General features: G+C 34.0%; 1 protein-coding gene across 1 annotated transcript; it reads left to right on the top strand.

Moving 5' to 3' along the window:
• The first annotated feature begins 494 nt into the window (after positions 1-494).
• Positions 495-6,653, top strand: LOC114192741 (serine/threonine-protein kinase Nek2-like). Its single transcript, XM_028082539.1, has 15 exons — positions 495-593; positions 712-827; positions 921-987; positions 1,253-1,318; positions 1,938-1,984; positions 2,095-2,140; positions 2,255-2,335; positions 2,441-2,483; positions 2,611-2,660; positions 2,735-2,816; positions 2,930-2,979; positions 3,435-3,508; positions 4,398-4,449; positions 5,027-5,491; positions 5,592-6,653. Exons 2-15 carry the CDS (start codon positions 742-744, stop codon positions 6,219-6,221), a joined length of 1,839 nt encoding a protein of 612 aa, XP_027938340.1. The 5' UTR covers positions 495-593; positions 712-741; the 3' UTR covers positions 6,222-6,653.
• The last annotated feature ends 6,269 nt before the right edge of the window (positions 6,654-12,922 follow it).

The raw sequence follows: 12,922 nt of genomic DNA, 5'->3' as shown, positions 1-12,922 counted from the left end.
ATTTGGTAATTAAAAATTTTGAAACAAAAATTGCTGATTCGTGAATGAATGAACATGAATACCCAGTTAAAGTTTTATTTTAATTCATGCTACAAATAGAAACCAGCAAAGGGCCTTTATAGTCCCAAACACCTTGCTTATCTGATTATATGTGGCATTAATTAAGCAAAAAACCTTTTGGGAAAGATAATTGTTTTCTGAAAAGAAAAACAGTCAAAGGTCCAAATAGAATGACAGGTACTACTGAATAGTTAATGAAACAAACAATGCTGGTACGGTGTTGCGTTGCGTTTGGTTTGGTTTGGATTTTGTAAGAGTAATGGCAAACTCTGATTCCTGACCCACCAACCCGAGTAAATATTATTCTATGCTTTTATTTAAAAAAAAAAATGGTTATGGGAGAGCGGCAAAAGAAAAGAAAAGAATTTGAAGTAAGAGAAACTGAAAAGGAAAGCTGAAAAGAAAATTAATTCAAACAGAAAAAAGAAGATGAAGAAGAAGATGAATTGGGTCAAAGTCTAAAAGCCTATTCTGGGAAAATGACTCAACAGGAAACATATGAGTAAAATAAATAAAATAAGAGCACGGGTAAGGTAAGGTTCCTTCCACGGTGGAATAACGCTCTCTTCACACTACACCACGCTTATATTCACTTTCTCTTTACTACTCTTACCATTTCTTCTTCTTCTTCTCTTTCTCTGTTTTCTATAGTCTCTATCTATGTGAAGTGAAGCTCTGAAAATGGAGCAGTATGAGGTTCTAGAACAGATTGGAAGAGGCTCCTTCGCTTCTGCTCTACTTGTCAGACACAGGCACGAAAACAAAAGGTGACCCTTTTGCTTATATTCACTCTCATGAATAACATCATTTTATTTTATATATATTTGTTTTTTATTTTTTAATTTTCTCTGTAAAATTAGGTATGTTCTTAAGAAGATCCGGCTTGCCCGCCAGACGGATAGAGTACGCAGATCCGCTCACCAGGAGGTTGTACTAACACCACCATTTTTAAAAGAAAATGTTTTTTTTTCCGGAGCTTCTGAAGTTGATGTTTGTCTAGGGTTTATGGTTTCTATTATTTACTGTTGCATTTGTTTTTTTTTTTTTATGGAATATGTAGTGTGTTTTTCTTTCTATTTGGTGATTTTTTTGTTTTTATAATGTGTAGCGGGATGCTTATTTTGTCTTGTTTTTTCTATGGCTGGAGATTCTTAGATGCTCTGCTTATTATTTCTTGTTTTTCAATTGGCAGATGGAGCTTATCTCTAAAGTTCGAAACCCATTTATCGTGGAGTATAAAGATTCCTGGGTAGAAAAGGTTAGCTTTAAAGGAAAAAAAAAACATAAAAAAATGAAAACTTTTTTAATGTTCTTGTCTTTTCTTATTCTGTAGTGTTTCTGCTTACTTGACTAAGAGTTCCAAGAGAATAAATGTGGTTTACGTTTAACAGACATGACTAATTTTGGACTCCAAATGTTTAATGATGATTATTCATTTATTTCTTCATAAATGCTGGATTTTTAACGTAGTATTGATGATCTTGAGGGTGGAACCTCCTTTTTGTAACACAAATTATGGGTTTTAATTCTTTGTCAATTTTGTAACGGAGAACTTGACTTAGTTCTACTTGTCACAAATTTATGTTTTTCTGTCCGAGGCACTTTGTTTTGCATTCAACATACAACCAAATGACTTACCTTTTTATTTTCCATTGCTATTCACTTCGCGCTTGTCAAAATTAACTTTTTTTTTTTGTTTAATGTCTCCCTTTACTTAAAAAGTGAATTCGGAAGCTAAAACATAAATTCAGGGTTGTTTGGAAACATAGCTTGCTCGAGAACAAACAAGACTTTTAAGTTTCCGGTTGGAAAAGTAAGATAAATTTAAATCAGTGGGTTAGCTGTGAACTAATTGAAATTGGTGCCTGCACTTTCAGGGTTGTTTTGTATGTATCGTCATTGGCTATTGTGAAGGAGGAGATATGTAAGTCATGATTTGCATTCAGTTTACGTATATGTGCAACTCAGAACATATATGAGCACATTTTATCTTTTAGCTGTGAAGTAAGTTGCCCTACTATAATTTCTTTGCAGGACTGAAGCTATTAAAAAGGCCAATGGCGTACATTTTCCTGAAGAGGTTGGTTGCCCTAACAATAAGCCCTTTTACTTTTTAGCCTGGGAATAATTTCAATTCCTTTGTGAAAGTGTATGGAATTAACTAGTTAATATCTATAAATCTTTTTTCGTACAGAAACTCTGTAAGTGGCTGGTTCAGCTGCTGATGGCACTTGATTACTTGCATGCAAATCATATTCTTCATCGTGATGTCAAGGTGAATGATTTCTCTTAGTTCATGTGTCGAAGATGTTATGTTGCCGAGTATCTGAAATCTTTGAGGATCCACTTTGTGTTGACCTTTTATCATTGTTGTTTTCAGTGTTCAAATATATTCTTGACAAAAGATCAAGATATTCGTCTAGGTAATGGCTTTCTTCATTTGGTTCTCAAACTGCACTTTCACTTCATGAATGTGTTTGAGCTGTGAACATTTCTAATTTGTGCTTTGTTTTAGTATCATATGTGCTTATTTTGAGTATGTGGATGCAGGTGACTTCGGCCTAGCTAAAATGTTGACATGCGATGATCTTGCATCCTCGGTTAGTTTTACAGCCAACATATTCTGTCGATTACTCTCATCCGATATCTTAGTGTGTTCTTGGTCTTTACTTAGGTTGTTGGCACTCCAAGTTATATGTGCCCTGAACTTCTTGCTGATATACCCTATGGCTCTAAATCAGATATCTGGTCTTTGGGTGAGATAGATTTATCTTTTACTCCTGAGATCACCTAGGATTAATTACTCTTTCTCATCTTCAAGTGTATTTTCATTTGCAATTGACGTTTGTTGCATTTTAAATAATTGTAGGATGCTGTGTGTATGAAATGGCTGCTCACAAACCAGCTTTCAAAGCTCTTGTAAGTTTCTCTCTTTGGCTGGCTGTTTTTCTTTCAAGAATACGTAACTGGCAAAACTTGTTATGTTAATGCCCTATTTCGTAGAGAGAAGAGAAGTAGGATGGCTGAAAATAAGTTGATAGAGTGGGGATAGGTGAGAAATAAAGTGAGAATTAAAGGTGTTTGGTTGAAGAGAAATAAAAAAAGTATAAAGAGAAAGATAGAGAGATAAGTATAAATATGTGAAAAGTAGACCCACCATATTTTTAAACTAATTTTCTTCACTTCATCCCCTACCAAACACCCCACCTCAATTCCATTTCATCGATCCTTTAAACCAAACAATACCTAAGGGAAATTTGACGAGAATACAAATATTATATTGCATCATCAGTGTTCACGGTGATGTATGAACTAGTACATTTTGGAAGACAACGTGAAATCATTTCTTTCGTTTCTTTCTTCTATTTGAGCAGGATATGCAAGCACTGATTAACAAAATAAACAAGTCATTAGTGGCTCCACTACCTACAGTGTATTCTGGTTCTTTGTAAGTCTTCTATTTCCTAGTATATTTCCTTAGTCTCTCTAACTGTTTACAGGGAAACAATAGCTAGTGTATTGACTGTTATATGAATAATGAAATATTAAGTATCATTCCCTTTAGGATTAGATCCAATCCAAGTGCCAACCCACAAGTTATCTCTATTTGAATTGATAGTCGAGAAAAAAGGAGAAAAGAGGATAGGAATACCAAAAACAGAACATAGAACATGGCAGGTCTCAGAGGTCATAATTCATGATCAATTTAACAACATTGATTACCATTGACGAGGGTTAGATTCCTCTCTATTCTTCTTTCAAGCAATTTGACTTGGCTCTCAATGTAAGTGATTATGATCTATCTATTGAAGATAAAATTCACTACTCTAGGCCAAATTCAATTCCTTGGCATTTACCCATTGTGCCCGCCGAGAACCTTAGTTCGTTAGATGTTCCTAACCCAAACAAACATGTAACATGTTTATGATATCACAATTATTAAGCCTTATTCCTGTTTTCTCAACCACCATGGTGAAATTCCTAAAGATCAAATGCAATAACCAATTTTCCATTTGAGGGGTTGAGTTTAATTTCAATTCCTAACCAGTCCAAGAATAGCATTAAGAACTGAAAAGAATAAACTCAATTGAATGATAAAATCACGAATTAAGATGTAGCAAAGCAAACCATGTAATAATGGTAGAGATTTCTCTTTCCTCAACCCAGGATTTAGTGAAAAATATTAAAAGATGTAAAGCATAGAGATTAGATAAAATGATCTCAATTAGCAGTTTGATTAGATTGACCCTTGATGCTCATTTTATTGGCCCCATGACCCCATTCAATAATGTGATCAATGTTACTTATTGTGATAATACGTTTGTTTCTTCTTTCAGTCGGGGTCTCGTTAAGAGTATGCTGCGGAAGAATCCAGAGCTTCGGCCCAGTGTATGCCTTTTGTACCTTATTTCTTTCTCTTTTGTCAAGATGAGTTTGCAAAATAATGGTGTGCCTACATAATTTACTCTACATGTAATTTTCCTTGAATTGTAAATACAAGCCAGATGTCATCACAGCTAAAAGTTCATACTAGATGTGGATTCTCTGGTCTCAATTTTTTAGTTTTTATTTTTTCAATTTTTTAGTTATGATTTTGATTTTAGCTTTTAACTTGTATTGTGTAACTGGAATAGATTCTTCCTGATTGATCTCTCAGTGGTTATCTCCTAGGCTCTGTACTTGTATCATAGTCCTTTTCAAGTATGTGTTGTGAACCATTTTTTAGTGAAGTTAGTTACCTGAGGATTAGCTTCTGGAAAATGTAAAAAAAATGCATGGCTTTCAGTTATGTTTATTTACACTTCTGCATAACATGTGTGCTAGAGGTTTCTTATAGAACCATTTCTTTGGTTTCCATTTTGAGCATAATTTTGGATGCAGTAATTATAGTTAGTTTATTTGTGTCCAATTAACGTCATTTTGGTGGGGATTTATTTAACACTAATTAAGTGCAATTTTTTGGCAGGCGGCAGAGTTACTAAATCATCCGCATCTTCAACCTTACATTCTTAAAATTCACTTGAAATTAAATAACCCTAGAAGAAGTACTTATCCATTCCAATGGTCTGATTCAAACTATGTAAGGAGGACTCGATTTGTCGAGACAGATTCTGTTTCTACTCTTTCTGGAAGAGGTAAAAGATTGTCATTCAGCAATGACAGGGCGTTGAATCCTAGTATCTCTGGAACTGAACTAGGTTCTGTGTGTTCTACTCAAAGAGGTCAAGGATTCTCTACGTGTTCAAAAGAGAAACACTGTGAGTTGTCTGTTGGTTGTGTCCGTGAAGAATGCAATTCGAACAAGTCAAGAGACACCAAGTCCTCCACTGTTGATAGGGTGCCAAGATTGAGAACAACTAAGGAATATGCCACTCCTCGAAAGCAGACAATACCATCAAAGACATCCCTTACAGGTTTCAAGCGTGAGCTAGTAAGTTCAAGTTCTTCCCTTTTCAACCTGAATTAGCATTTGAATCATGTCATATAATTTAGCCCGTGTCAATTTATTTGTTTGCTTGTTATGATTTCAGCTTCCAGCATCTTCTACTCCTGGTGTTAAATTTACCCCACCATCTCGCAGAGCTTCCCTTCCACTCCCTACCAAAACCATGTGCATGACCACCCCATATAGAGCTAATGTTGGTCTTCTTCGGGGCATGGACTCTCCTGATGTTTCTGTCAATGCACCACGAATTGACAAGATTGCTGAATTCCCTCTAGCCTCTTGTCAGGATTCTCTCTTTCCTGTTCATGGAACTTCATCAACCTCGGCTCAGTGTTCTTCTGGTTCCCCAAAGAGTGCTGAATGCTTAATCACCAAAGACAAGTGCACAATCCAAGTTGTGGACAAAGTGAGTGTCCCATCAAGTGTACAATCTCCAAAGAGTGCTGCTGCTCCAGTTTCACATGGCAATGAATGTTCTGAGCATGCTGTTTCAAGCCACTTCTCTGCCGAGTGTTGCCAACGCAGGTTTGACCCCTCGTCTTACCAGCAACGTGCAGAGGCATTGGAGGGTTTGCTTGAGTTCTCTGCTCGGCTCCTACAGCAACAGAGGTTTGAAGAACTTGGGGTGTTGTTAAAGCCATTCGGTCCTGAGAAGGTTTCCCCAAGAGAGACAGCTATCTGGTTGGCTAAGAGCTTCAAAGAAACTGTTGCCTGAGGTTTCCTGGTGCACTGTTAGATAGTTAACAATAGTGTAAATTTGATCAGTAGCTCAGCTTCTAATCTTATTGTTGTAGTTGACATCATCACCATTTTCTGATATGCTGCACTCTGCAGCACTGGCACAACTAGTTCGAAGTTAATTTTATCACTAGTAGATCAAAAGGAGTGTCAAAAGTTCAGTGCACTGCTCCTACAACAGCAGAGGTTTGAAGAGCCCTAGGTTGTTGTTGAAGCCATTCGGGCCTGAGATTTCTCCAAGGGAAACAGCTTGTTGACCAAGGTTTAAGGATACTGTAGTGGTTCAAGGATTTCTGACTCACTTTATGATCATTAACATTAGTATAATTTCATGTAGAACTATATGTTGTTATAAATTAAAGAGTAGCTTACTAGCTTAGCTTCTATATAATCGGACATTGTTCTTATTCTTATTGCTCTTCACGGCACCATTGGCATTCTGAGAAGTCTCCGAACCAAAACACTTCCTCATCCTACGTCAAAGCAAGATGTTCACCGGTTTCTTTGAAACAGTGTTTTAGAATTGTTTATAAAAAATAGGGACAAATAATCTTTTATTGTAAATGGTTTTCTAGAATTCAACATTCTCATTCGATGGTGCATATTCACCTCAATAACTTAAACATGCCTGAGAATATTATTCATATAAAAACTTATAATAGGAATAAACATATCTCTTAAAAGTCTGATTATTAGAAAAATAACAATTTATTTACCTTAAATATTCTTTGTTATTTGAATTGACTTCAAGATGAAAACAACCAAATAGTATACTCTTCTTTTCTTTTCGAGTTATAGGTAGCTGTAAATCCTCCTTTTTGTCATGTTTGCCATATCTTTCACAACCAAATAATACATAGTCTTCTTTCACACTTAAATGCTACCTCACGTACTCATTCAAGTAGGTCATCCAACGTACCTAACATATACTCAAATATATTACAACTTAATAACGACGGTCACATTCCAATTTTTAAGTAAAAGTAAGACTTAAGTATTATTTTTTGTCTCCATTTTGTTTAAAAGGTTTTAAGTAGGTTTCCACTTTTTTTTTTTTTTTCAATCAAGTCTTAATTTTTTAACAATTAATTCAATAAGTCCTTCTTGTTAATACCTTACAAAAAGGTAGAGACATGTTACGTGTCAATTCATATTTTTTTTTTTATTTTATTTTTGTTTTGCAAAATTTTTTTATGTCCACGTGTCAGATCTTATAGATGTGGCAAGCAGTTTCGCGTATTAGTGTTAAGTGTCATTGTCTTATATTCAATTTAGGTTTCTATATAAGTCGTTTCAATTCGGTTCCAACTTTTTCTTTTAAATGAAACAATGTTGTTCCTCTCTAAATTAAGACAAAATTTATAATTTTTATAAATATTATATTAATGTTTATATTAAATTTAACTTTTTAAAATATTGAATTAAAATAATTAAATTAATTGTTATAGCAATAATAATAATAATTTAATTTATAGATATTAACTAATATATTTTTATTTTTTTAATAATATAATAAAAAAAATGATTTCTTTAATTGTTTTCATTTTAAATTTTAATATTTTAAAGTCAGACAAATATTTATTCTATGTTTTATTTTATTTTAAGTCAAAAAATACTTTGTTATTTCTTATATAAATATTATTATATTTATTAAGTAAATTTAAGTTTCATTTATAAAAAGAGTAGTTTTTTAAAACTACTATATTATTAAACCATTTTTTAATAAGTTTAAAAGATATTAAATTAAATGGAATCCAATAATATTGTTAGAGTTGGTTTAAAAATAATTTCAAAAATATTTAATAAAAAAATATATTTTAATATAACTATCCATATAACATTTAACAAATAATAAATTTGGTTATAATGTGGAGATGGACAACATTGCTCCATTTGTAAAAAATATAGTGAATTGAATAAAACAAACTTATATAGGGTTTGAATTGAAAACAAGATATTTGACATTGACATGCAACATTGTCTTATCATGTGACATTGGCAGTGCCATATATCACACCATGATATCTGACACATGGGCAATACAAAATTTGCAAAAGAAAAATTAAAATTAAAATAATAATAATAATAAAAAGCTATGAACTAGCACGTAACATGTCTTTAACGTCGTTTGTAAGATACTAATGAAAAGGACATGACCGAGTCAACTTTTAAAAAATTGAGACTTGATTAAAACAAAAATAAAAGTGGGGATTTACTTGGAACTTTTCAATCAAAATGGGAACAAAATGAGTAATTAAGCTTAAAATAATGAAAAATTTTATTTACCTCATCCATTTTGAAAAATTTTATTTACCTCATCTAACATTTTAATCCAAAATTGATTATCCATTTTTGTCAAAGATGGTTAACATGCAAATTTCTAAATTATAATCATTGTACGAAAATAAATATTCTATCTTCCTTCCAAAACATATAATTTAGAAGTTAAAGAACATAACAATGAAACTTCTAGATTGATCAATTTGGAAGAAAAATAAATTTTAGATTGATCAATATGGAAGTATGTTACAATTTTTAAATCTATAAGTTAAAATTTGAACATGAAAGATTTTCAAATAGCGAAATCTAGAAACAACTTGAAAAATAGTGAAACATATTGATAATGTTAATTTTTACCATTATCCAAGCTATATTTCATTAGCAAAATCATCTCTTCCAAAGTTTTTAACCTACTTAATCCTCAATTTTACCTTACTTTTGTAAATAAATACATTGTGGGTTACATTGATCTAAATATACCACTAATCCCCATTTTTTGTGTCCTTTTTGTAGATTGGAAGCTTTGCTCCAAAAATTCAGACTAATGAGTGACCCCGAATAACAAGGAGAAGAAGAAAAATGTCAACAGGAAGCACCTGGCGACACGAAGCAAGCGCCAAGCGGAACAGACTGCCAGTCAAGCGCCAACAAAGCGCCAGCCAGGCGCCCCTGTTACGAACCGCCTGGCGGTAACTGGACATCACCGGGCGGTAGCTGATGGTTTTGCCCCCTGTTTGTTCGCTACCGCCTGGCGGTGAGACCCTTCCGCTAGGCGCCAGTATTCGCTGATGTGGCAAGTTGGCTCTTTTTCTTCTATTTTCGCGAGGGGAAAAGGATCTTGGACATTTTGGAGCTCGAGCAACGCGATTTGGAGAGCTTGGAGGAGTGCTAGGGCTTGTGGGAACAACTCCATCTTCCTCTTTGTATCTCTTTCTCTTCCATTTTCCATTTTGTAAGCTTGAACTCTCCATGACAATGGAGAGCTAAACCCATTTTTGTTGGGGTTAGATGTAGCCACTGAACTTTCATGTATTTTCGAATGGTTTGAATATATATATGCTTCTTCCATTGATTTCTAGTATCTTTGCTTATGCATTTAAAGCTTGCTTTGTTTTACCCATTCATTGCATGATATTTGGGTCATTAGGTATTGAAAAATATCTCTTAAAACCTTGAATTGGAACAAGATACCTAATGGAACTTGTATCTAGGAATGGAACTTGACCCATTAGTTGTCTTAAACCCTAATTTGTAAAGCAGGTTTGTTTATTTAGGGATTCAAGGAATTGACTCTAAATAAGGAAACCTAGGCTCATTCAACTTAAGGGATTAGAGTTTGAGTAAACTTGTGGGTTGACATTAGTAATTAATGGAGAAGAGTCTTATTGCTTAATATACATGAGAGTGAAGTAGGTGAAGTCTAACTCCAACAATATCAATCCATTGCATTTCTAGTCTTTACTATTTCCTAGAGTCTTCAAATATCCAAGTTCAATTTTAATTATTTAGGCAAAATTGAATTTCATACAAAAAACCAAATTATGAATTTATTCATTAGTTTAAATTAGTCACTAATTACGCAAATATTTAGTATACACGAGTCTCTTGGGAAACGATATCCCGGTCTTACCGGTTACTACTTGCGCGACTTGGTACACTTGCCAAAGTCTTAACACATATACTATTGCTTGAATCCATTGAAAGTAAAAGAATACAAAATGCTTACTTAAAGGAGATAGTTAACTTTAAACCATTCAAAACCTCGACCTTTTCAAATACAATATCCAAAGAAATATAAGACATAATGGAGTGTAGCAAAACAACGAAGCTTTTGAGAGGTTGATATGACCTAAAAGGAACGAACACTACTAATTTGGGCATATGGTGGATCATGGGAAAATGATGGGTTGAATAATGGATTAACATTTTACTCAAAGAAGCTTATTAACTTGGTGAACTCATCATTAGTAGGCGAAAATTCAAATATTGTGATTAGTGTTAAATGCTATAGATATGATGAAGAGAGAGTATTGGAGAGAAAACTTCACATTTATTAAGATGAATGAGAATGACTTATATAATCCTACATAAAGTAACTGAATGTGTTGTCGTGGTTTAATAATCCCACGTAGCAAGGTAATTGACATCGAAAATAAAGGATCCAACAAAGAAAAGAAATTGGTTCTAGATACCAGGACTTTATTCAACTACTGAAACGACTAAATATCAGGCAACATTCCCTCCTTTAAGCTAGATGTATGTGCAACTAGCTTATTTCAATAACATTTATTACTCCAAGCATGTCACGATGCTTTTCAAATCTCTCAAGTTTTAGTGGTTTTGTCATGATGTTTGCAACTTGGTCTTCAAATCTCCAACGACTTAGTGTCACAACTTCATCTTTCACCAAATATCTAAGAAAGTGGAATCTTACTACAATATGTTTGCTTCTCCCATAAGAGATTGGATTCTTGGATAATTGGATGGTAGAGTCATTGTCACACAATATTACTGTGTTGATGGCTTCCTTCTCTTCTTATCCAAGCTGATATAGAATTCTTCTAACCCAAATACATTGGCAAGCACAAAATGTTGCAACAATATAGTCTGCTTCAGTGGTAGATAAGCTTATAATAGGTTTTTCTTGGAGGCCCATGACACAGCTCCAAATCCAATTTTCAGCTGGGGCATAAATACTTTTGTGATCATCCACGTTCCCTGCATAGTTGTTGTCAGTATAGGCTATAAGGCTTTTGTTTCTATCTTTTGTTTTGTAAAGAATCTCATGCTATATTGTTCCCTTTATGTATCGTAGAAGCCTTTCTGCTTCCAAATGTGATTCTTTTGGATTTGCCATGAACTTTCTAATCAGACTTACTCTAAACATTAAGTCTGGGCGAGTGACATTTAGGTACATAACATAACTTCATAGTGTATACTCTTGTGCCCTCTTCATCCTTACACAGATTGGTTCCTAGGACAATTGGGTTTGTTATTGGATTGGATTGGATTACACCATGTCATGTTGAATTGTGCCAATATTTCTTGAGCATATATGCACTAACAAATGAAGTTCCTAGTACTATTTTGAATTACTTCTATGCTGAGGAAATATCTCATCCTTCCCAAGTCTGACATATCAAACTTCAACATCATTGAACCTTTAAATTGTTCACACATTCTTTTATAATTTCTAGTGAAGATTAAATCATCCACGTAAACACTGACTATTAAAATGCTACCTCCATTTTTCATGGTAAATAGAGTGTGTTCACTAGGACATTTCTCAATATTCTCTTTGGAAAAGTACGCCTCAATTCTGTTGTACCAAGCTCTTGGAGCTTGTTTAAGCCCATATAATGCCTTCCTCAATCTGTAGACTTTGTCTTCTTGGCCTTTATTAACAAACCCTTTAGGTTATTGTATGTACACTTCTTCTTTGAGCTCACCATGAAGAAAGACACTTTTTACGTCTAGTTGGAATACTTCCCATCTATGGTGAGTTGCTAAGGCTAATAGTATTTGCATTGTGTCAAGCCTAGCCACATGGACGAAGACTTCGGTATAATTTACTATATATTGTTATGCGTACCCTTATGCCACCAAACGAGCCTTGTGTTTCTCAATATTTCCATGTTCATTGTGGTTGGTTTTAAAGACCCACTTAACCCCAATAGGTGTGATTCCTTTTGGAGCATCAGTGAGTTCCAATGTTTTGTTCTTCCCAGTCTAACATGTCAGTTTTGTGATTTTTCTGTTCCTTGCCAATCCCAACTCTTCTCTTCTTCAAAGATGACATCAAGACTTATGATGACTATCTTTGGTATAGAATCAAACAACTTGTAAGCTTTGAATTCATCATTGACTCACAAAAATACACAACACTTGCTTTTATCATTGAGTTTTCCTCTCTTTTGGTTTGGTACATGAGTATAAGCTACACATCTGAAAACTCGAAAATAATCTACTCTTGGCTTTTCACCATGCCAAGCTTCCTTGGGATTTTTTTGTTCTACAACTGAAGTTAGACTTTGGTTCTGTACATGTACACACCATCTAGTTGCTTCATGATAGAAAGCTTTAGGAACTTGTCTTCCATTCACATTGCTTATATTATGTTCATGAGTATTTTGTTCTTCCATTCAACGACTCCATTTTGTTGAGGCATTAGTTGTCTAGAAATTCCATGAGTTCTACAGAAATATGCGAACTCTAGTGAGGTAAATTCACCTCATCGATCGGTCCTTGCAAAAAATAGATCAAGGTTTTATGAGAAAAATCATCAATAAAATTTAATATGTACCTCTTGTTGCTGTTTGATGATGGTGTGATGAGACCACAAATGTCAGCATGAATTAGTTGAAGCTGTTTTGGGGCCTTCCATAGACATTTCTTCGG

This window comes from Vigna unguiculata, chromosome 7 (genome assembly GCF_004118075.2).
Source record: "Vigna unguiculata cultivar IT97K-499-35 chromosome 7, ASM411807v1, whole genome shotgun sequence".
Lineage (NCBI taxonomy): Eukaryota > Viridiplantae > Streptophyta > Magnoliopsida > Fabales > Fabaceae > Vigna > Vigna unguiculata.
The sequence above is the reverse complement of the archived record's forward strand: the minus strand, read 5'-3'. Positions and strand labels throughout refer to the sequence as shown.

Bases quoted from the DNA above. Each gene is read 5' to 3' on its own strand.
- LOC114192741 (XM_028082539.1), top strand. From the start codon at position 742: ATGGAGCAGTATGAGGTTCTAGAACAGATTGGAAGAGGCTCCTTCGCT. The intron at 988-1,252 runs GTTGTACTAACA...TTCAATTGGCAG, and splicing joins GCAGATCCGCTCACCAGGAG to ATGGAGCTTATCTCTAAAGT. The intron at 5,492-5,591 runs GTAAGTTCAAGT...TTATGATTTCAG, and splicing joins CAGGTTTCAAGCGTGAGCTA to CTTCCAGCATCTTCTACTCC.